Here is a 24979-nt window from a genome sequence, read left to right as displayed (position 1 = left end):
TTGAATGTAAGCTATGTAAATAGTTACGTAACTGACATAACTTACACTAAATAGCAGCATGGTGATGATACCCAGCTCTATTTCACTGTACCATCTGAATTGGGAGAGGCTGCGCAAGACCTGGACAGGTGTCTGGACTCGGTGGTGGGCAAGATGAGGGCCAATAAACTGAGTCTGAATCTTAGGAAGATGGAGGCATTGTGGGTTGGTGGTTCTTGAGTGTGGATAATTGGTCAGTTGCCTGCTTTAGGTGGGGCCATACTCCCTCTGAAAGAGGAGGTTCATACTCTGGGGGTGCTCCTGGATCCATCTTTATTGCTAGAGGCCCAGGTGACCTCAGTGGCTAGGAAAGCCTTTTGCCAGCTTCAGCTGGTAGGACAGCTGCAGACATTTCTGGGACCAGGATACCTGAAAGATCATCTTATCCCTTATATACCCAGTCAGTCACTGCACTCTGCAGGTGAGGGCCTCCTGCAGATACCATGTTATCAGGAAGTCCGCTCTGCACAACATAGGAAATGGACCTTTAGTGTTGTAACTCCTACCCATTGGAACTCCCTCCCCTTAAATATTAGACAGGCACCATCTCTGTTATCTTTTTGGTACCTACTGAAGACCTTCCTCTTTCAACAAGGCTTTTAAGTAAACACCTTATCCCTGGCTGCATCTGTGTTGGAATTAGGGATGGGTGAGAATTTCAATTCAGTTCACATTTCAAGCAGAATTTATCAAATTATCTGGTTCTGGAGCGGGTGGTTGCCAGTCAGCTCCAGGTGCTCTTGGATGAGACCAATTATCTGGATCCGTTTCAATCCGGTTTTAGGCCTGGTTTTGGCACTGAAACAGCCTTGAAACAGCCTTGGTCGCCCTGTACGATGACCTCTGTCGGGAGAGGGACAGAGGGAGTGTGACTCTGTTGATTCTCCTTAATCTCTCAGCGGCGTTTGATACCATCGACCATGATATCCTTCTGGGGAGACTCGCGGAGTTGGGAGTTGGAGGCACTGCTTGGCAGTGGTTCCACTCCTACTTGGCGGATCGTCGCCAGAAGGTAGTACTTGGGGAACATTGCTCGACACCTTGGACTCTCCATTGTGGAGTCCCTCAGGGGTCGGTTTTGTCCCCCATGCTTTTCAACATCTACATGCAGCCTCTGGGTGCCGTCATCAGGAGTTTTGGAGTGTGTTGCCACCAGTACGCTGATGACACGCAGCTCTATTTCTCCTTTTCATCTTCTGCAGGTGAGTCTGTGGATGTGCTGAACCATTGCCTGACCGCGATAATGGGCTGGATGAGAGCTAATAAACTGAGACTCAATCCAGACAAGACTGAGACACTGTTGGTGAATGCCTTCCCTGCCCAGATGGTGGATGTTTACCCTGTTCTAGATGGGGTTACACTCCCCTTGAAGGAACAGGTTCGTAGTCTGGGGGTTCTTTTCGATCCTTCCTTGTCTCTTGAGGTGCAAGGGGCCTCGGTGGCAAGGAACGCGTTCTATCACCTTCGGCTGGTAGCCCAGCTACACCCCTATCTGGACAGGGATGACCTCGCCTCAGTTGTTCATGCTCTGGTAACTTCTAGGCTGGATTACTGTAATGCGCTCTACATAGGGCTGCCCTTGAAGACAGTTCGGAAGCTCCAGCTAGTGCAAAACGCAGCAGCCAGACTGCTGATGAGGACCAGCCGGTCAGCGCATATAACACCTGTTCTGAGCTGTTTGCACTGGCTACCCATCTGTTTCCGAGCCAGATTCAAGGTGCTGGTTTTGACCTATAAAGTCTTACACAGTGTGGGACCGCAATATCTTGTGGAACGCCTCTCCCGCTATGAACCTACCCGGTCACTTCGCTCAGCATCTAAGGCCCTCCTCCGGGTACCAACCTATTGGGAAGCCCGGAGGACAGTTACTAGATCTAGGGCCTTTTCTGTAGTGGCTCCCAAACTGTGGAACAGCCTCCCCGAAGAAGTACGCCTGGCGCCTACGCTTCTATCTTTCCGGCGCCAGGTTAAGACCTGGCTATGCTCCCAGGCATTTTAAGCGTTTAATGTTATAATTTTAAATTTTCTACTTTCTTTTGTTGCTGCTTGTGTTCATTGTTTGTAGGCTGATTTTATTGTGATATTTTGTATTTTAACTTTTTTGTACACCGCCCAGAGAGCTACTCACTATGGGCGGTTTATAAATGAAACATATAAATAAATAAATAAATAAATTTGCAGTTTCCAAAACAATATGGGAACCAAAACTCAGCTATCCTTTGATCGCTATCCATTTATTAGAATTTTGGGATGCAGTTCGCCAACTAAACAACATTTACAAAAATGCATATATTAGGGGAAAGTGTGCATAAAAATGAATACATGAGTGAAAATAACATGCAAAAAGGCATGAAATTATGAGAAATTTAGAGAAATTCGCACAAAAATGGTGGAGTATTTTCATGAGGATTTTTTTTAAAAAAAAAAATTGCACATCACTGTAGAAATGTAGAGACCTGAATTTAACATTGGAAAAATGAGAAGCTGAGAGGACCAAAACTGATAGATATTTCCATCCCTAGTTGGAATTGTTTAAGATGTTTTTAAAGCTTTTTTAGAAAGAGGTTTTTAAAGAGGTTTTGTTTTAATATGTTTTTAAAGAGGTTTTGTTTTCACATATTTTAAAGCTTGTTTTTAAGATGTTTTAGAATGTTTTTAGTGCTGCCCTGGGCTCCTATTGGGAGAACGGGAATCATCATCATCATCATCATCATCATCTGGCAGAGAGATGTATAATGTAGTATTTGGTGAAAACCCAACTGCAGCAGAATGGAAACACCGCTGATTCTGACAAATACAGGTCAGAATAGAAGAGAAATTGCTGCCTTATTAGATTCCTAATTAGCATATTATTATTTTTTAACTAAATTGGTGTTCTCTTTTTTAGTAATACATTTCCTCTTTTTTGGCAAACCTAATGTCAAGACTCCTCTGTGCATTTTAGTAAGCCTTAGCTCCTGGAAATTCAAAACCTTTCTTTTCGTACCGACTGAATAATTGCTGCTCCCCTTGATAAGGCACCAGTCTTGTCCAGAGCACAGATAATCCTATTTAGAAATCACTTTCTCTAGCAGCTCCCTATGGCCAAAGAAGCTGCTCAAAAAGGTTGGGGAGAGGCATTCAAAGGTAGCTCTGGGGACTGCAGAAGAAGGAAATTAGCAAAAAAGGAAAAAAGTTTCCTCCTCCTTCTCCCAGGAGAAGCCTCTGCTGGATCTTGGTCCCTTCCATGAACAAGTTTGGACCAAAACCAGTAAATAAAACTAACCCCTGTGGTTCTCTTTCTTTCTGATATCTGTTTCAGTAAGAAGCCATGGCTACGATGAGGGCAAGATATAACCTCTACTAACAGAAACCATATCTCTGAATGCCGGATGCTGAGGACAAAAAGAAGAAAGGAGATGGCTATCACATTCATGCACAAATATGAGCTTCCAAAGCCATCTGGCTGGCTGCTGTTGGGAACAGGATGCTGAACTGGTGGAACTTAGTCGGCTACATCAAGGCAATTCTTACATGCCTAATATTGGAAAACAGAGAATAAACTTGCCCTTCACCCTTGTTCTTCAGCCTTGGGTCCTGAGATGTTGTTGGACTACAACTTCCATTATCCTTGACTAGGGATGGATGAATCTGTCCATTTCAGTTTCTTCTTTTTCCAATCCTAATTCTGATTCCAGTATAGTTCACATTTCCACAACGATTTGCAGGTTTTTTGTTTTTGTTTTAAAAAATCCTCATGGAAATCTGTCAGCATTTTAGTGCAAATTTCTCCTTATACTCACATTGCACCTCGGGAAGGAAAGGGAGAAGGAGGGGTGTGTGACACGTTTCTTGCTTTTTTGGAGAATTAAGTGCAATTGCCAGCATGTGTATCTCCTTAAATATCCATAAAGGCAGAAAAGCATACATTCGTTTAAGCGTAATATCACAAATACAAACAAGAAAGGGGCTGCTGGTCGGTTTCATGCCTGCCTCGGGAAAGCTTTGTCAATTTCATTCTCCAAGGTTCTCCAGTCTCTAAGGAGATACACACGCTGGCAATTGCACTTATTTCTCCAAAAAAGCAAGAAACGTGTCACACACCCCTCCTTCTCCCTTTCCTTCCCGCGGCAAAAAGATTTGAAACAAAAACCCCAGCCAGTAGAATGAAATTGACAAAGCTTTCCGGAGGCAGGCATGAAACCGACCAGCAGCCCCTTTCTCGCTTGCTGTGCATTGCAGATCTCACCCAGAGCGGCCGCCCAGTTTGCAGGCTGGCAATAAATAAAATGCATCTGTGCAGTAGTTGCAGACACCCCCCCAACACCCCACCATTGCAATGACTGGTTCAATTTTCCCGGGTTTATTCTCACACATGTGCAAAAGTGCAGATACGTGATTGGCTGGAATGAGAAGGGGCAAGGGGAAACACCCAAGAACCACCCATCAGCTGTAAAGTCCGTGGTATTGCATCCTACCTCCTGAAGGCACAGCAGATGATGCCCAATTTTAAACAGCAAATCGCATTTTTGCTGGTATTGCAAGGAGCAGATTTAACCCGCGAAAATGCGTAACATTGCGAGATGTCATTTGGGCGACCGAAAAATAATGAGCACGCATAGCGGGCATGTCACACATTTTGCAGTCATCTGGATGAGCCCTTACATTCAGTTCTCAAAATTTCTGCAACAATTTGTCATTTTTTTAAAACAAATCCTCATGAAAATTCTTTGGCATTTTAGTGTGAATTTCCCCTGATAAGCACATTTTTGTAGAGAGTTATATACATTTTGGCATGTTTTTATGCACACTTTCACCTACTTACAAGATCTGAACAGGGTGGTTCATGACAGATGCTCTTGGAGGTCACTGATTCATAGGGTTGCCATTAGTTGTAATCGGCTTGAAGGCACATAACAACAAAATGCATACTTTGTCCTAACATATATATTTTTGTAAACATTGGTTGGTTGGTGAACTGCATTACAAAATTCAAATAAGTGCTAATTTCAAAGGATGGCTGTGTTTCAGTTCTCATATTGTTTTAGAAAGGATGAATTTCATAAATTCGGCTTGAAATGTAAACCAAATCAACATTCTCACCCATCCTCACCTCCAGCTCAGTTAGCTAGAACAAGGATCTTTTCTACCTATCTTCCTATAATACACTAAGCTTTTTTATTTTCCATAGCAAAAGTCTCTGTGTGATTGGAGTCACAGGGAAGGTTACTCATCCAGCATTAAATATACAACAACCTTCCCAGCTGTGTGTGTCAACTCTGCTAAATTAATCGAACAGCTTCCCCTGAGGGGGGGGCGGGCTTTTTTCCAACTCTAGTTGACTCCCAAACAGCCCTTTAAGTATCCTATAAGCAAATCCATGGAGGCATTAGGGGTGTTCACATGTTACATCAATGAGCCTGTGTACCTGTGCATGCAATATTTGAGCTGTACAAATCAACAAGCATACACTCTTTCAGACAAACACTCGCACATGTGCAGAGACAGCTTCTACCAGTGTTCAGTGTAACATGTGAACAAGCCTGTTGTCTCCCTCTGTTTGCACTAACAGGCTTTATCCAGATTGGGGATAGAAGCAGAATGGAGGCTGGGGTCTGCTTGAGCTGGGCGGTGCCTGCTTTGATCCTGCTGCACTAGTCTGTACATATGAAACTCTTCAAAGTTTTGTTGCAGAGTGTATGAGAATGATTGGTCCAGGAACTTTAAAAGGGTTGTTCCATAGACCTGTGAATGTAGACTCAAACACAAAGACTCATAACGGAAACAGAAAGGAATTGTAAATCCGTAACACTTACTAGGCTGGGCAAGGATTTGCGTTGCATATCTTTGTCTCTGTTAAGGGCTTTGTTCTTGGGCCACAGAAAGAGGCATTGACGCGGATACGGTGATCTTGTAAACATACAGCTTTCGCTATCAAGTGCCCTGTGGGGAAATCCAGGAGAAATAAAATGAGCAGCTATTCAAAGAAGGTGTGTGGGTGGGGGGGAGAAAAAGGATCACAGATATGAAAAAAGGAATTGACCATAGTGTCGTAGCTAATCAAGCAATTTGTCAAGGTTCATCAGGCAGACAGTTTCTGTTCCCAACAAGCAGTGGAAGATGATGGCTCTGATGTCAGCGGAGCAGTGAATCCGCTCTTGGTTTTAGTCCAAACTTTCCAAGAGCTGTTCCTACATGCTATATAAAAGGGAGAGAAATTCTGAAAAGAGAGAGAAATTCTGAAGAAATTCTGCCGAGGAAGGAGTCTGCAGCTTAACTCCAAAAAGTGACAAGGTGGCTGAGGGAAGTGTGTGTGTTCCTCCTTTCACTTTAAAAATAAAACTCCTTATTGTCCATTCATCAGCCATCTGTGCTTTGTAAAAGCCCAAAGAAGGACATTATCTCTTGAGGTGTGGGCTGCCTTGGGAGTTCCTGTGTGGCACAAACTTTAAAAAAAAAAAGTAGTAGCCAACTTTCAGTTGTAGCCAACCAAGTTTTACTCAGAGTAGAACCATTAAAATTAATGAACCTACGGCAGCCTTTCCCAACCGGTGTGCCTCCAGATGTTGTTGGACCACAACTCCCATCAGCCTCAGCCATTGGCAATGTTGACTGAGGCTGATGGAAGTTGTGGTCCAACAACATCTGGAGGCACACTAGTTGGGAAAGGCTGACCTAAGGTAATCATGTCTATTAACTTCAATGGCTGTACTCTGAGTAGAACTAAAATTGGCTACAACCCTTTGTGTTAACTTTTTAAAAAATATTTGTGCTGTCATCATCATTTATTGGGGTCATATCCAGTGTTAGTTCCACTCAGAGTAGACTTGCTGAAATTATTGGACATGGCTCACCTACATGGCTACAACCCTTTGTATGCTGCCTTTCCATAGTTAAACCATTCTGACTTCCCAGGAGGATCCCTCGGCCTGTGCTGCCTCTGAGACGGGCTCCCATCTTGGATGAAACTTTTTCAGTTTTAAATCCAGTCAAAAGGGCTTTTTTGACTGGGGATAATTTCTTCCGGATAAGGAAGGAACGTGAGATTTACCAAACAGCTTTGTTGTGTTTGTTGGAGACTGGAATTCATTAGAATTGTCTGTGAAAGAAGATCTTCCAACAGCTCGGATGGAGCTAGGATTTCTAACTAGCTCAGCTGAATAAGTGAGCCGTTTTTTTTTTCTTCAAAGAAAAACGGATTAACAGGCAAGCATCCTCCTGTCTATGCTCATTATTTTGTTATCTATACAGTTAAAGAGATTTGTCAAGGAACCAGCAATTAAGAAAACCTGGGTGAGTCAAAGCCTTCTCTTTTACTCACGGAACTAAGGGGGAAGAAAATAAAAATAGCCTATCTTTGCAAAAAGCTGGCATATAAATCAGCATTATAAAGATTACAACGGATGAGGGGTTTCTGATTAGGTAATTTTTTGATTTATAAGACTTCTGTGTAATATATGTCTGGGACTATTTTTTCCGGTCTTTTTTTTTTGACGAATCTGCTCATTCCTTCTGCAACTAGTTATTTGGATGCTGTGAACTAAAGCTGTTTTTGCACTTCTGGGCATATAAGAGATAAGGAAATCCGTACTGTCTAGAGTGTGACGTCAGTTGGTTTGAAAGATTAACTCCTTTGTAACTGGATAAAGAAATAAACTGCTCTTTGCTTGGGACATTGAAAATTGAAGGAGTTTTGTTCCTTTGGTTTTAAGAATGACAATTAAGAAGATCATGGATGTACAAGAAGGGACTTTATCTTTAGACATGTTTCAGAAAATAATGAATGGGATTAAGTCAATAAAACAAGAACTGAGAAATAATAGACAAGCGTTGAGAATTGAATTTGACGAAATGAGACAGGAGCTGAAAGAAATTCAGGATTCTATGAGAAAGGAGAATAAAGATAGACCTGGAAAACCAAAAAAGGATGAAAGAAAAATTAAAGGCAAGGTTCAAACTATGGAGATTGGATTAAATATGGACTTGGAAAAAGATTTGGATTTCCTGGCTGTGATCGATCCTGGAGACAAATATTATGGTTTGGAACTAAGCGCTGTCCCTGAAGGAATTGATGAAGAGATTGGAGATAAAGATATTATCGGTTTGAAAAAATTCCTGGACTGGAAGGATTTGATGGAACTTGAAATGGAGAAAGTTAACAGAATTAATTCCTGTTTTGTGTCAATGGAAAAACCTTCAAGAGATGTGCTAGTGTATTCTGTAAAAAAGAGGAACAGAGATGCGGCTTTGCAACAATATTTCAGTGATACGTTCGGAATTGATGGCAAGGAAATATCTGTGATAAAGGAAATTCCTATCAGACTCTTATTATATGACTATGACAGCAAGATTATTGGGTGCATAAAGATGGAAGATGGAACCAACACAGATAATGGAAGAAGAGCGATTTGAAATTACTGGACTTAATAGACTTGATCAGTTGAATTAATTGACATGTTTATCTAGAAAAAAATTGATGGACATATATCTTAAGGATTGGAAACTTCTCTTTGACTTTTTGTGGAAGAATAAAATGATATGATGTTAATGAGATTTGATACCAACTAAGATAACCGCTGGAGGAAGGTGATTTTATAATCTATTAAGAGACAGGCTTGTTATATATTATAGACTTATAGCTGAACTACGACAAATCGGAAGTCAATAGTTTTTATTCTTTTTTTTGTTTTTTTTATTGTATTGATCTGTGTTTTTTTTTGTATTGTTCTGGTTTTGAAAATCTGAATAAAAATTAATTGAAAAAAACAAAGTTAAACCATTCTAAAGATGCCTTCCTTAAAAAGAATTTAAAAGATGCCCATTAGCTTCTGGGCCAGGTTTAAGGTTTTGGTTTTGGAGTACAAAGCCCTATACAGCTTGGGACCAGGATACCTGAAAGGTAGTCTTACCCCTTATATACCCAGTTGGTCACTGTGCTTTGCAGGTGAGGGTCTCCTGCAGATACCATCTTATCAGGAGGTCTGCTTTGTGCAACATGGAAAGTGGACCTTTAGTGTCATGGTACCAACACTTTGGAATTCCCTTCCCTTAAATATTAGACAGGAGCCATCTCTGTTATCTTTTCGGCACCTACTGAAGACCTTTCTCTTTCAACAAGCCTTTTAAGAGAGACCTTATTCCAGTCTGCATGTGTGCTGGAATTGCTTTTGAAGTTATTTTTGAAGAGGTTTTTAAAGATGTTTTGTTTAAATGTTTCTGAAGATGTTTTGTTTTAATATGTTTAAAGTTACTGTATACCGCCCAGAGAGCTTCGGCTATGGGGCGGTATACAAGTACAATAAATAAATAAATAAACAAATAAGCATTTTGTTATTAAGATGTTTTAAAGTGCTTTTAGTGTTTGTGTTTACCGCCCTGGGCTCCTCCTGGGAGGAAGGGTGGGATATAACTTTACTAAATAAATAAATAAAAATTTACATAATTTACTCTAATAGTGACAAAAATATAACATAATGCATATAGTCATAAACTAATGAAAACATCACAGTAAGTATATAATAAAAGTCAACAATCCCTACATTATTCATAAACAATGAAAAAATTTAAAAAATTAAAATGCAAAGCCAAAATCCCAACAACAGCAAAAATAATGCATTTCTCAAATTAAGTCTTGACACCAACAACTTTTTTTTAAAAAACTTTGTGTTACTCTCAGATGTTCAAACTTCAGACTCCCTAGCTGTCTGTCAACCTTTCATGAAGAATACCCATGTGAGGATCTCCAGAAAGCCAGAAAAGCTGCCTCTGGAATGCTTGAGCAGTGTGATTTTTTTTGAAGGAAATGACTGTGAATGGTTTCATAGGAGATACATATGATAAATCTATATGAAAATATTTAAATTGATTAGGAAGTAACAAATTGAATGGCAGTGATCTCAATTGAATTAATGAAAGGTTCATAAGTCTTTCTCTGGGGAATCAATTATCTAGGATTATATCCATTGTTAATCCTACTCACAGTAGACCCATTGGCATGCAGGAATGGAAGGAATCTGTCAATGTCAGTTTTCTCAGTTCATTTTTCCAGCGTTAAATTCAGTTCACATTTCTGCAGCAATTTGAGGGTGTTTTTTTAAAAAAAAAAAAATCCTCATGAAAATCCTCTAGTGCTTAAGTGGAACTTTCTCCTAATAAACACCTCTCTTTTTTGCAGTTTTCATTAATGTACACAAGCAATTTCCCCTAATAAAATGCATTTTGCATGTTCACTCATTTCAATGCACACTTTGAGAAGCGTAAATTTTGAAGGATTTCTGTGTTTTGGTTTTCATATTGTTTCGGAAAATCCAAATTTGATAGATTTGTCTTTAAATATGAACTGAATCAAATTTCTCCCCCATCCCTGTTGGCATGACTAACTTAGGTCTTTTAATTTCACTGGATATGCTGTAAAAAGGACTTACTTTGGATATAAGCCTTAGTGAAAATGTGTTGATATTTTTATATTAATGAAAATGTGTTGATATTTTTCAGTATTATTTTGTTACATTCTACATAGTTGGAATTAATCTGAAAGACCAAGAGTGTTTGAAGGAACTGACCCATTGACAAAAATTTCCAAGTTTCATAAAAAAAGAAGGAAAGGCTGCACTGAATTATTCCATGTATCGAAAGGAGGAGGATTAAACAAATAGCAGGAATAACTGGGGGGAATCCAATCACAGATAGGAAGAAGTTATCTCAAGCAAATTTATCCATGGAAACAATTAAGGCATGAATTCAGATCTTTTGAAGAAAAGATATAATCAGAAATGTAAAGAGAGGGATAAGCAATGTGAGATAGCAAGGAAGAGAAGGAAATTCAAAGATAAATGGGAAGAAAGGGATTTTTCAAATCTAGATAGGACTGAAATGTCAGAGAATATAAAACAGTATAAAGGAAAATATTGGAAAAATTGACCCCTAAAATGGCAAAATATGAAAAAAAATCAAGAATGATGTTCAATGTGAAGAAGACAATGAAGAAAACTAAGTCAGATATAGCTAACAGAACCCTTTGCACAACGAAATATATATGCAATCAAATAAAACGAAATACATTTAAGATTTTGTGATGCACTGACATTGGTGTGTTAAGATTGACTATGCCATTTGAGTCCGTTAAATATTGTTGGAATGTGATCTAAAACCAAAATGAGGTTTCTGGTTACCAAGTCAATAAGACGGGATCCAAAATATTGGAACTGAATATGCATATGCAAGATAAGCAATTAAATAAAGACGTTATGGGAGTGGATTTTTAAAACTCTCTGGTTAGGGCTGCAATATAAATCCCCTTTACACTGGGTTGAGTGGTGAGTGAGGGATTGGACTGAATGAAGGCATTTCTCTGTTCACTTCTGCCAGCTCAGCCTGCCTCCTGCCAGCCACTGAATGGACAGGAGATCCACCGGTGATATCCACACCAGTTGAGCCTGGCTGAAAGCCCTGAAATGGGGTGTTCTGAGGGCGGGGAGGGGACAGGTGGATCCACGAGATCCCAAGCCCATTTCACAGCTGACATCAGGCTTGATTTGGACCTGATCGCCAGACCAACCAGGAGCTGGTGCAGGGAATGGGCCCAACTGCCTGCCCCTCTCCCCACTCTATGCCACTGCTCCTGTGAGTGGCCAGGCTGCAGATGCATTGATAGCTCTGCTGCTTCACAGAGCCCCCATGGTGGCATTAGGGAGTTAGGATTGCTTGGTAGATCTTTAGGAATTAAAAACTCTCCTCGGGAGATGTGTGTTATGCAAACATATGACAGGGCCAGAAAGACAAACATGTTAGTTCTGCCCCATGTCACTGTTCCACTTGGCCTCCAATGTAAGGAAGGTGACTGACAGAAGTGTGTGTATGTGTGTGGGGGGGTTTCCTGGGCTCCAGAAAGCTCTCCATGCATTCCTGATTTTTCAAGAGCCTAGAGGGTGACTATGATGGCACCACAGGTACAGCTAATGTGCTCCTTCCAATGCACTCTGGTCCCTGGTTGGGACAGCATAAGAATAGCCTGCTAGATCAGGCCAGTGGCCCATTTAGTCCAGCATCCTGTTCTCACAGTGGCCAACCAGTTGCCCATGGCAAACATTTAAGCAGCACCTGAGTGCAAAGAGCATTCTCCCCTCCTGCAGTTTCCAGCAACTGGTATTTGGAAGCATACTACTGCCACCTATGGAGGCAGAGCATAGTCATCATGGCTAGTAGCCACTGATAGCCTTTTCCTCCATGAATGATAGACTTTCCCTGTTCTTTTAAATCTGTCCAAAGTCATCAACCAGCAGGGCCCAGCAGGAGCTGTCTAACATAAGAAACTACCTTACACGGAATCAGACCATTGGTCCATGTAGCTCAATACTGTCTACACTGACTGGCAGCAGCTCTCCAGGATTTCAGAGATAATTCTCTCCCAGCCCTACCTGAAGATGCTGGGGATGGAACCTGGGACCTTCTGCACGCAAAGCAGATGCTCTGCCACTGAACCACAGCCCTCACCTGGCCTTGGATGTGGACTGGAAGAGACCCTGATTTAAAACTTTCTGCTGCTTTGTGTTTAGTTGATAAGGGAAGTGGGATATCAATAACAACAATACATTAATAACACAAAAACCTATGACCAGCAACAGACTAAAATAAGGGGGCTCAGCAGCAAGAATACACTATGCACATTCAATTAATTAATCAACTGAGAGGCATTTGATTAATCAACTTTAATGGGAACAGACCTAATTCAAATGTATTATTGTGAGTTTTATTTTTTAAAAATGGTTGGAAACTACATGTTATACAAGATTGACATGTTCATAGAAGTCAGACTTTTGAAGCAGGTTACTCACCCCCACCACATGTGGTTGAACAATCTGACTGCACCGTCACCCATGCATAGCTGTTCCTTTTTGTAAATATCTTGTTCTCATTGATCATCTTAGAGAAGGTGTATTGCCAGGCAATGCCAGGATTTTTGCCTTGTAAGAGGATCTAGACAGAGAGGAGAGAAAAAATTATTCTCCGGGCTGAAGGACAACAAAGATTAAGGGCACAATCTTATGCAATCTTATCACCTGGGAGTCCGCCCAGTAGTGTAGTGGCAAATTCATGATAGTCCCTTCATGGTAGTCACACCATGCTCCTCACAGCCATACTCCTTTTCCACTTTCCCTAATCTCCTTTGCTCTCCGTGTCATCTCGGAGTCCACACTCTACTACAACAGACGCCCCTAGAAGCCAATCAGCATGAAAGAGGAGGCTGTGTGTGAGCTACTGATAAGAGTCTTCTCAATAGCTGACTCACCTCCTTTCACTCTCATTGGTTCCAATCAGCATGAAAGACAAGGACTCTTCTCAGTGGCTACCACAATCCACTTTCATGCTGACTGGCTCATACAGAGGGACCTGGCTGGGACCTTGCTCCCACCCCCACCCCCGCATGACACTGGTTGACTACACACCTGGGTAGGCCCCATTAAACACAATGGGATTTACTTAGAAGTAGATGCACACAGGATTGTGCTGTAACTTATGCAGTTAAAGATATAACAAAATCACCCTGATCTGCTGTGGTTCTGGATACTTTGATGTACATCTGAAGATCCCCTACCTGCAAAGGTAAGTCCCACACATTTGTATGCATGGAGTTTCCTTTCCTACTGATGATATTAGAAAGCCCACACTTTGTGGGGTGGCTTGTACTTCCTGGAGTTTCCGAGGCAAATCCTTGAGACTTCAGAGTGAAACTTGCCCCATATGCACACTCCTAGAAATAATTAGAGCTGAACTTGAAAAGGAAGAGAGGGGATTGCAATTTCCCCTAATGTGATGCATTTCTTGTATGTGGTATTCACTAATGTGTTCATTGTCATTCCCACGTTTCTCCGATATATGCATTTTTGTAAACTTAATTTGGCTAGAGCACTGCATTGCAAAATTTGGAAAAGTACGAATTCTAGAGGTTAGCTGCGTTTCGGGTTCATGTATTGTTTGGGAAGTGCAAACATGGTAGATTCACCTTTAAATGTGAATTGAATTGAATTTCTTTCCTATGCCTAATTGAACTCCTCTGAGGTACCTTCCGATTCTGTGACTTTATTTGAGCCCCAACTTGCAGGAACCACCCAGGCTCAAGCTTACCAGCTCAGTGCCAACTAGACCTTTATTTTACCCCTCATCCCAGGGATTTTGTGAGGAGAAAAGAAGTTAATCAAAAGTACTGCCCTGGACTCCTGGAAGGGTGGGATTCATATGTAATAAAGAATGAAATTCAGGTCCCCCAGCTCATAACTCTTGTACACTGTCCAATCAAAACGCCATGTTGCAATGTGTAGAAAAGTCTCTCTTTTTCAGCATGGGCCATTTAATTTTACACTGTTGTTGATTCTGAACAGGCCAGTGGTCAATGACTAAAAACCATCTGCTTCAATTCAGAGAAGTGCAAACTCAAGGAAGGCTTGCCGTTGGAGGGAAATTCTATTGTACCCTGTGGAAGCAGTTTCTGATAATTTGGCGGTATGCATTTAAAATATGGAACACATAAAACAAGGTTCATAAAGGTCAACCAATGGGTTGTATTCAGTTCTAGTCCTACTCAGGAGTGGACCCATTAATGAAGCTAAATTACAGAGCAATCCAACTTGTCGAAGGCTGGTGGGGGCAGAGCTGGAGGAAGGGGCCACCACATCTACCTGCTGCTTGGAGGCCTTAGGGAGGGGAGGATGCTGGCTGTGCCAGCAGGGCATGGTGGGATAAAAGAAAATGCATGTCTCCTTCTGCCACCCCTTTTCCTGGTGTACTTCCTGCTGTAACACAGGGCCATGGGAGGGTGTCAAACGGCAGTTGGTTATTGCATAAATCCCCCCTTGGCCCTCCCTCTGATACCCTCCTGGAATGTCCCTATTTCAGGCTTTCCCCTGGCACCCCTTATGCTGGGTTGGAATTTCCTGATGGATCTCCAGCTCAGCTGACCATGTCCTGGGGTGAGAGACTTACGCCAGTGTAGCCGGGCTGAGCCAGGAGCTAGTCATCTGGAGGTCTGCCATATGCAACTTCCCTTGGCCCAGGATAAACAGTAGTTGAATTGCACCCTTAGTCATTTTTATTAACTTCTATGGGTTTACGCTGAATAGAACTATCACTGAATACCACCCATTTTTCCATTCAGTCTAGGGATGGGCAGATCAGACTATAGTCCTGTACAAAATTACCCACATTGGACACAATGGGGCTGACTTTTGAGAAGTATAGGATTACTATACTTCTCAAGTGGTCCATGCCACTTTTGCATTTGTTTATTCCATCCCATTTCCATATTATCATTTTTTAAAAACTGCATGAATATTTGCATATAAATACCTTTTAAAGTATTATTTTAAAAATTATTTTCTCTCAACAGATGCATTTTTAAACATATTTTGATTTGATATTGAGCAGAGAATGGCACTGAAAAAGTTGGAGTAGTGAAAATGCCCATGGAAAACTAAATTGCAGTCCACACATTAATCCAGAAGGTGCAAATCAGGTCAATACAGAGTACGACTGGCAGATATTGAATTCTGTATTTGCAACATTTAATTTGGAGATTACAAATTTAATTTCCTTCCCTGACTACAGCAATGCATGTATCACAGTCATGTTAATGGAAATGCTAACCTCTCACATATTACATTTAAAAGTCATATTGTCCAACTAAATTTTATTTCAGAAAAAGTCAGGATTTGGGGAGAGAGGGAGGCAGCTACTGCCCCATTGGATAAGTTATTAAAATTTTAAAATGTGAATCCTAATTGTATTTTCAAAAAAAGTCGTAATGGAGATCAAAGCAATATGAACCTTCTTCAGGTGTTACTAAAATAGGGGATTATTATTGTTTTTTGTTGCTGTTGCCCACCCTTCTTCATTAGGTCCCAGGGTGGGTTACAAAAATTTAAAATACAGTGTTAAAAACAATTAAAACACATCATATTCACAGGAATAGGATAAGTCCTGAAAACATACATCTTAAGTGCTGAAGGCCAGGTTGAAGAGGTGTGTCTTTAGCCAAAACCTGTATAACACACCTTTGTGAAGAGGGAATTCCACAATTTAGGAGTTGCCACAGAGACAGCCCTCTCCCAGGCTGCCACCACCCAGCTTCCAAGGGTGGTGGAACTACCAAGAAGACCCTCTTTGCTGATCTAAACAACTGAGAGGGTCTGTAGGGAAGGAGACAGTATCTGAGATATTTGGGGCCTAAGTCATTTAGGGCTTTAAACACTAACAGGAGCACCTTGAATTAGGCCTAAAAACAAACTGGCAACCAATGCAACCATTTTAAAACAGGGGTTATATGAGTTCTAAGAGGAACCCCAGACAGTAATCTGTCCTCTACATTTTGGACCAGTTGAAGTTACCGAGTTGTCTCTAAGGGCAGCCCCACATAGAGCGCATTGCAATAATCTAGTTTAGAAGTTACCAGAGCAGCACCAGAGTACTGTGGGCAAGTCACCTCTGTCCAAAAGAGACCATAGCTGGTGAACCCACCGGAACTGCAGATAGGCACTCCTAGCCACCAAAGTCACCTGAGCCTCCAGTGACAATGTCGGATTCAGGAGTACCCACCCTCAAGCTATGAACCTGCTCCTTCCAGGGGAGTGCAACCCCATCCAGAACAGGCTGTTTTCCCATCTCCTGGACTCGAGAACTTGGAACACATAACACCTCTGTCTTTTCAGGATTTAGTTTGTGTCTTGGCCCACATCAAGCCCAGCACTGCCTCCAGACACCTGTCTAGCACCTTAACCGCCTCTCCTGATTCAGATGGAACAGAGAGGTAGAGCTGAGAGTCATTTACCACATCAGGGGGGCATGTTAGCTCTTCCCCCCATTCCCATTTTCATTGCCAAGTTGGAAGGCAATTGTCTGCAGTGAGCAGTAGTTTAGTGGTAGAGCATATGCCTTGTATGCAGAACATCTAAGATCCATCTCCAGGTAGGGCAGGGAAGGATTCTTGTCTGAAACTCTAGAGAGCTGTTGCCAATCAACATAGACCAAGTTTAGCCAAGGAAGTACCCTCCAGATGTTGTTGGACTCCAACACCCATCACTTCCAACCAGCACGGCCAGTGCAGAGGGATGATGGGAGTTGTAGTCCGACAAAATCTGGAGGGCACCACCTTGGCTACCCTGTTGACAATACTGAGCTAGATGGACCAACGGTCTGACTTGGAACAAGGCATCTTCCTGTGTTGTTACATATCTGTGGAGGCTCCCCATACATTTTGGGATCTTGGCTTGCCAATATCACCTGGATCAAATCTGTGAAGGAATATGGATTCAAAGTCAAAGCAGGTGAGGAAGAAGGTTCTGGAAAGATCAGCAGTAAAACTTATTTTTTAAAAAAGGCAAGAATGTACAATTTAGGGCAGGCAAGTGAATTTTTAGCTATTCAGAAAATGTGCCCTTTTCGGGGAACAAGGAATGGAAGGAAGCAATGACAGTAAAAAAGATGGAAAAATAAATGTACATGTAAACTCCAATCCAATAACGCAGAATATGTAAAACTTACTATTTACTGTTGTCATAGAAAAGAGTGCATGTGATATGGCAGGAGAGGAGAAGAAAGAAGGGTGATATATTTTCCAGTCCTATTAACCAGATTCTAATTCAGTCCATGAATTCTAGTAGAGATTCAAACCGGAAATATATGGCTTAGCTTGGCTCTCTGCTTTATTGCAAGACCCAGGGTTGAGAAACACCTAATATCAGGCAAAGGTAAAATGCACGAGATTTTATGGAGATCAGGAGTGTAATCAACCTCCATTGTGCACCCACCCACCCAGACAGCAATCATATGTGCATTGTGTACACATGCAAGAGAGAGAGAGACACAGAGAAGAAATTATAACATGTTGCAATGATGTATTGTAAATAATAGACTAATCCTAGAATTGGAACGGACCTTGGAGGTCAGGTAGTCCAACCCTCTGGTAAGTACAGGATCTGCAGCGCATAATGCAATTAACAGTATCCCTGACAGATGGCTGTCCAGCCTCTGCTTAAATACCTCCAGCTAAGAAGAGCCTGCCACCTCTTGAGGCAGTCTGTGCCATTGTTCAACAGCTCTTAGCATTAGGAAGTTTCTCCTAATGTTTAACTGAAATCCCCACCCCCGGTTCTAGTTAGGAATGTAAGGAGGCATCATTTTCCATTCCACCCTGTATTCATCACATGCAGTGTTGTCTCCATTCCACTGCAATTCATCTTCCACCAAAAAATATTATTCATCTGTCTGCTGTAGTGAAATTATGTTGTCATTATGTTATTCCACCCCATCCATTTCAATGCAAAGGAAACACAATACATATTGGGGGGGGGACATAATCATTTATGTGCCATTTGCAGACTGAAAACAGCAGCAACAACATACTGATCACATTTGCTGGATTGATATCTATTCTGAGCGTGGGATGAATAAGTGAACATCGGCAATTTCCACTCCCATTTCTGTTTCCATTGGAATTCTCTGACATCCCTAGTTCTAGTCCTGCCCTCTGGAGCAACACAGAACATGCCTACCCCATCTTCTGCATGGGAGTCTTACTGATGTTTGAAGACCATTATCATGTTCCTCCATCTTCTCTTCACCAGGCTAAACGTACCCACCCATTTCTCATAAGACTTGGCTTTCAGACCACATGCCTAGCCACCCTATTCTGGACACCGTTTTGTCATCCTCAGTCTACAGTGCATCCTTCCTTTAGCCTCCTAGCTCTGAAAGTCTTTCCTTAGCTTTCCTACATGTCTAATATCTCTTCCCAGTCCTCAGCCATCCCAGCCAAACTGACAACTTTCAATTCCCTCACAGAATCTGGAGAGCAAACTGTTTGCTTCCCTGAGTAATTGAACATTTCCTCCCAGCATACCAGCTCGGCCAATCAGCATGAGAAGCTTCACTGCCACTAGTGCAATGCAATCTCTCTTCTCTAAGTGTATCCCTAGTGTGGATGTGCAGTAAGTGGCACATGTGTCCTACTGGCCTTTGCATGATCTCTGGCAATGACGCAGGTGTTAGACTTGATCAGGGCTGAGCCCAAATCCTTGCCCACAACAACAATTTGGGGGGTGGGAGTGATTGTTCGGGGATGGATTTCCTCCATATGTGTTATGGGATGGGGCAAACTTAAACATGAGATCCCCCTCACCTTTGTAGCTTCTCTTTTCTGCGCTCTCTCTGTCTCTCCAAGTTTAAACAAGGAAAACTCCCTAAAATCCTTCTATTCTTCATCCCATTCCACCCTCTCCCAAATGCCAATATTTATTTATTATTTCCCCGCCCCCCACACACACTCTTTGAGATCTTAATGTCTCAGGCCATTGATTCAGGATTGGCATCAGCACGTGGCAACCTAAGGCAGAAGATGGCGCTGCAGTGCCCTGGTGGGGCCCACTGCCAATACCTGCCTGCCTTCTCCTGATGCTCTAATTCACACATTCACTACAATGACCCAGAGATGCACTACATTGAGAGAGAAATCAAAATAGCAGCTTCCAGACCCAGCCACCTGGAGCTACAGTATTTCTGGGTAAGATTGCTAGGGCCCTCCAACATAGGCAGGCACTTTGTCTAGCCTCCCCCCCTCTTAATCCTGGAACCCATCCTCCTTTCCTAAGTCTATGATTTTCCTGTTGAGAGACAATGTGGTGTAGTGGTTAGAGTGCTGGACTAGGACCTGGGAGACCAGGGTTCAGATCCCCACTCAACAAATGGAGCACCCTGTGCTTATCACAAACTCTCAGCCTAACCTACCTCGCAGAGTTGTTGTGAAGACAGCATGGAGAGGGAAAGGATGATGTAAACCACTTTGAACTCGTTGGAGGAAAAGGGGGACATAAATGCAATAAATAGCAATAATAATGTCCCTCCTATCATAGTCCTTTTAGCCTAACCTGCCTCTTTTTAGAATATGAATAGCTCAATCCCTGGCAGACAGAGAGTCTTCTCAAGTTCCTTGGACTCTTCTTAGTATTAAAATGTTGAATAAACCAATGGCAGCCAAAGACCTTAATATATCTCAGGCAAATTTTGCTAGAGTCTCTGCCATCACCACAAAATCCCTTGGTGTATTCCACCATCAATCACCTCTTCGGAACCTTTGGCCCTCCTGATATTGCTGGAATCCAACAGCCATCATCCCTGGCCACTGGCCTTGCTGACTGGGGCTGTACAACATCTGTAGGGTCAAAGGTTGCCCAACCCTGATATAGACAGCGAATCAAGCATCGCATAACTGTCCAGTAAAGAGCATGAACTTACTATACCGCATTATGTATGAATAATACTATTTATTTTCCATTATTAAGGCAGGGCTATTGTCAGGTTGTCATTTTTTCAAAGTGCAAAATATAAAATATCTCGTCTTAGAATAGCATCAACTATTAGAAACAAAGAAAGTTTTTCCATTTGTTGTTATGTGCCTTCAAGTCGATTATGACTTATGGTGACCCTATGAATCAGCGACCTCCAATAGCATCTGTTATAAACCACCCTGTTCAGATCTTGTAAGTTCAAGTCTGTGGCTTCCTTTATGAAATCAATTTGTCTATTGTTTGGCCTTCCTCTTTTTCTACTCCCTTCTGTTTTCCCCAGCATTATTGTCTTTAGAAAGCTTTGCTATGGAAATCCAATATCTGAAGCCGGCATGAAACACCATATTATTAAAACTACCAATTTGGAAAGACCTCCAATGCTTTAATCTACTTAACTGGACACATTCCAGAGACTTCCCTGTCAACTGGCATTTGCTTCCAAATTTACAGCTGGCAAACAACCTCCTTAAACATTTCCAGGTCTTCCACAGAACTGTTTAATGTCTACCCTGAACACACCAATCACCTGACTTCAGACACAACACTCAGCAGCTTTGACCGCAGGGCGCAGAGTTATAAAATTTACAACCTTGTGCTTTGAAAAAACCACAGACTCAATGGCTAAGATCTGCTAGATCTATTCGGAAGAACAAGACTTTTGCTTAAGGCATAAAAAAGTTGAAACAATGGACAAATTGAACTCTCTTGCATAAATAGCCCTTTTCTTTTTCCGTTAAGTTTTATTTCAAAAGCAATACATATTCTTAACCATCTGTGCATCTATTTTCTCCATTTTGTTTTTTCTCCTTCCCTTGGCAATTACTGATGTGTAAATGAATGATGTGTAAATAAATGTGTGGATCATTAAAGCAATTCCTTGTAAATGTACATCAACACTTCCTTGTCAACTTCCTAGGGAGATTTCAGGCAGGAAACATGCATCTGGCCATTAGCACTCACTTGCAGTTAATCACCTTAAATTACAAACATTCAATTAATGTTTTTAAGACTTGCAATGCCAGCAGATATGGCACGGCATGTACCAACTGTTTGAGTGTGTAGAAAGTCACACAGCATGGTTACAGAATAATTCAATTGGAAGGGACCTCAAAGGTCATCACATCCAACCCCAATTTGATGCAGGAAATGCAATACTGATAGGGAGTCATCTGCTTAAAAACCTCTAATGAAGGAGAGTAAATGATCTCTTAAGACAATCTGTTCCACTGTCGAACAGCTCATCCCATCAGGACGCTCTTCCAATTGTTTAGTTTAAATCCCTTTTGTAATTTGAAGCTTTTGATACGGAGCAACAGAAAACAAATGCTTGTAGCAGTCCTCCACCTATTTGAAAAAGATTTATTTGATTTCTTACCTGCCCTTCACCATAAAACCCCAAGGCAGGTTACAGTAATTTAAAATTCAATATTAAAAGGACCTTTAAAAAAAATCACAGAGTGAGGAATAGGATGAGTCCTGAAAACATTAATCTCAAAGGCCAGGGTAAAGATGTGTATCTTCAGCATATGACGGAAACTTTATCATGAAGGTGCCAGACACACTGCTGTGGGGAGGGGATTCCACAGTCTAGGAGATGCTGCAGAGGTGGGCTGGCACCAGGCATGACTGGGCCCTTGGGCGGCAGCCTACTCCAGGACCACAGCACTGTAAGCCCCAACACCTCCTCCTGATACAGGCTGCATGGAGGTTAAGTAGGCCAACTGCCCGACCTAATCCCACATCAACGCATCAGTGTGCACATCCCATATGTTGTGCACACATTCCTGCCATTATCCAAGATGGTGGTGGAGGTATCAACCCCTTAGGGATGCCCCCACCACCGTCTTGGGTGATGGCAGACATGAGTGCATAATGCACAGGGCATGTGCGCTGATGCAACAGGTAGGTGGAGCAGGTGGGCTTATTTAAGCCCCACATCACCTGTATGGGGGGAAGGTGCCTGGGAGCTCCTGCTTTGCCATCTGTGGCGGCATTGGGCCTCACAACTGAACACTGTTGTGGATTGCTCCACTCTCCCACCCTAAGGAGGAGCCCCTCAGGGCCCCTCAGCCAGGGCCCAACCTAGCTTCCTGCTGGGGATCTTCAGGATCTTAGCACCCAGGTGGATCTGTAAGGAAGAAGGAGGTCTTTCAGATATTTAATCATATCACTTCTTCAAGTTAAACATACACAACTCTGTCCATCATTCCTCATAGGACTTGGTTTCTAGATGGATCACTATTCTGGTCACCCTATTCTGAACACTGGTTTGGGTCCTACATTCTGGAGCAACAGAAACGTCTCTCTCTCTCTCTCTCTCTCTCTCTGTGTGTGTGTGTGTGTGTGTGTGTGTGTGTGAGAGAGAGAGAGAGAGAGAGAGAGAGAGAGAGAGAGAGAACATCAGCTCCTTTCTAGATCAAACCCCAGAGGGAAGCCAGGAGCTGGTCAAAGCCATTGAGAGAGTAGGACCTGCTGCAGCCTTCTTCTTTGATGCTAGTGAGGGCCAGCAGTATCAAACTTCAAGAGGGATATCTGCTAACCCTGAAATGTGCTTTTAGAGGCCTAGGGCTAGAGGAGGTAAGATCACAAATATCTCAAAGGTCAAGTCAGTCCAAGAGTTACAAGATGCTTGGAACATACAAAACTGCCTTATACTGAATTGAACTTTGGTCCAACTTGGTCAGTTTTATTTCGACTGACTGGCAGCAGTTTCAGACCAGAGTCTGCCTGGAGATGCCAGGGATTGAACTGGCAGCCTTCTGCTTGCAAAGCTTGTCCTCTATCACAGAGCTATTGATCTTTGCCCCCCCTCCGTTCTTCACACAGCCAAGAGGGACATGCTTCCTCCTACTGCAACCGTATAGTAATTAGGGTTGCCAGGTCAGAAGCATCCCAAACCCTGAGATTTCAGGGGTGGGCCCTACTGATGTCATTAAGCATGATACGTTAAGCATCAACTAAAGTTGCTTGGAACATATAACTCAAACAAAAAAAATTATCTGATTAGAAATTAAGATAGAAAAATCTTAGCTAAAAGAGGATCTTCCCAGATCTAGCTGAAGTAACGGGATCATTCCTTCTCAACTGCTTAGGCACCCTGGGTAGGGGACACTAAGAAGTCCATGTCCTTTTGTGCTGATTGTGAAAGGAGCTGAGTCAGCCCCTGAGAAGACTCTTCACAGTAGCTGACACATAGCCACCCCTTTTATGCTGATTGGCTCCTAAGGATGTCTGCTGTACAGAATGTAGGCTTGCGAGATGACAGGGAGAGCAAGGGAGATGAGGGAAAGTGGGAAAGGAGTGTGGCTGTGAGAGTGTGTGGTGTGGCTGTCATAAAGGGGCCCTGTACTTCTGCATTTGCCACTACACTACTGGATAGTACCATGAAGAAATGGCTCCCACACTGCATCTCTCTTTCTATATAAGTGCATCTATAAATGCTTTCAGTTTCTACAAAAGATCTTGCACTCAGCAAGTCCTTGGCCTGAAGCAAGCTGGTGGAAGTGGGAAGCAACATTACCAAGATCCACTTTGCCAGCTTTGCTGTAAATCTTGGCAGAGCAGGCTCATTGAAGGTTCTGGGCAGTTCTCTAGATCAGGTGTAGGGAATCTTTGGCCCTCCAGACGCTGCTGAACTACAGCTCCCATAATCCTGGCCACTGGCCATGCTTGCTGGAGCTGATGGGAGTTGAAGTTCAGCAACATCTTGTGAGCCAAAGGTTCCCCACACCTCCCCTAGATGAAAGATAAGTTGCTCTGTAAGCATGGTGATCAGCTTGCGAACTGAGCAGACAACTATTCATCACTGTATCAGCAAGGACTCCCAGAAACAAAGGATTCTTAATATAAGACTCAGTAGGCTCTTCTTATGTTCTTCCCTAGTGGGTGGCTGTGAGCTACCTGCTATTTTAAATTTCCCTCAATGTCCCAGAACAGCACTTCATTAGGGCACTGTGAGAAAATTAAGTTGGTAGGCAGTTTACTTCATAGAATAACTCACCATCTGGCTTTTAAGGAAATGCCTCCTCTGGCGATACATACTGACTTAGTAATGCATAAATAAAATGTACACATAATATTATCTATTTAACAATAACATGCATATAATATTTTTCTTGGAGCCACTGTTAATGAGATATATATCAGTATGGGCTTATTTGGCCCAAATTTTGTGTATACAGATCTGCAGGGCGCATTTGGGAATTACAACTAGATTGTTTTTTGTTCTTAACTGTCTGAGGTTTTTTCATACAGTATTTTCTTTAAAGCCAGATGGTCTGTCATCTTATGCATTCCCACCTGAGACATGTGTATATGGAATGTAAGGTTTAAATATAAAACAATTTAATACTTTAATTTTCTAAGAACGTGAGCCCCAATGTAAGCAAGCCTGAAATACAATCCACTCTGGAGCAGTCGATTTCTTAACAACTGAAGAAGTTGCAACTGAAGATCACATGGTTGAAATGTATTTGGCAACTGGGATGGTTGGCTAGTTATACCCTTCTCTGTCTCTTCATTTTGATGAAAGGTTTTGCGTTTTATTTATTGGCCTAGTTCACATGTCACACTAAACCAAACCACAGCTTAGTGTAAATGTGTGAATTTACAAGCTGCCGGAGACGAGA

The 24979-nt window shown here is 42.2% G+C and overlaps 1 protein-coding gene across 1 annotated transcript in view; it reads right to left on the bottom strand.

Moving 5' to 3' along the window:
* ADAMTS18 (ADAM metallopeptidase with thrombospondin type 1 motif 18) overlaps positions 1 to 24979 on the bottom strand; it is a 155320-nt gene that overhangs the window by 20388 nt on the left and 109953 nt on the right. Inside the window, exons 16-17 of the mRNA XM_061594662.1 lie at positions 12852 to 12993; positions 5835 to 5961 (exon numbers count right to left, since the gene is read on the bottom strand). Of these exons, the coding sequence (XP_061450646.1) occupies positions 5835 to 5961; positions 12852 to 12993 (269 nt within the window). The remainder of the gene's footprint in view (positions 1 to 5834; positions 5962 to 12851; positions 12994 to 24979) is intronic.

This window comes from Rhineura floridana, chromosome 13, assembly GCF_030035675.1.
Source record: "Rhineura floridana isolate rRhiFlo1 chromosome 13, rRhiFlo1.hap2, whole genome shotgun sequence".
Classification (NCBI taxonomy): domain Eukaryota; kingdom Metazoa; phylum Chordata; class Lepidosauria; order Squamata; family Rhineuridae; genus Rhineura; species Rhineura floridana.
Note: the sequence above shows the minus strand (reverse complement) of the source record. Positions and strands in the feature narration are given on the sequence as shown.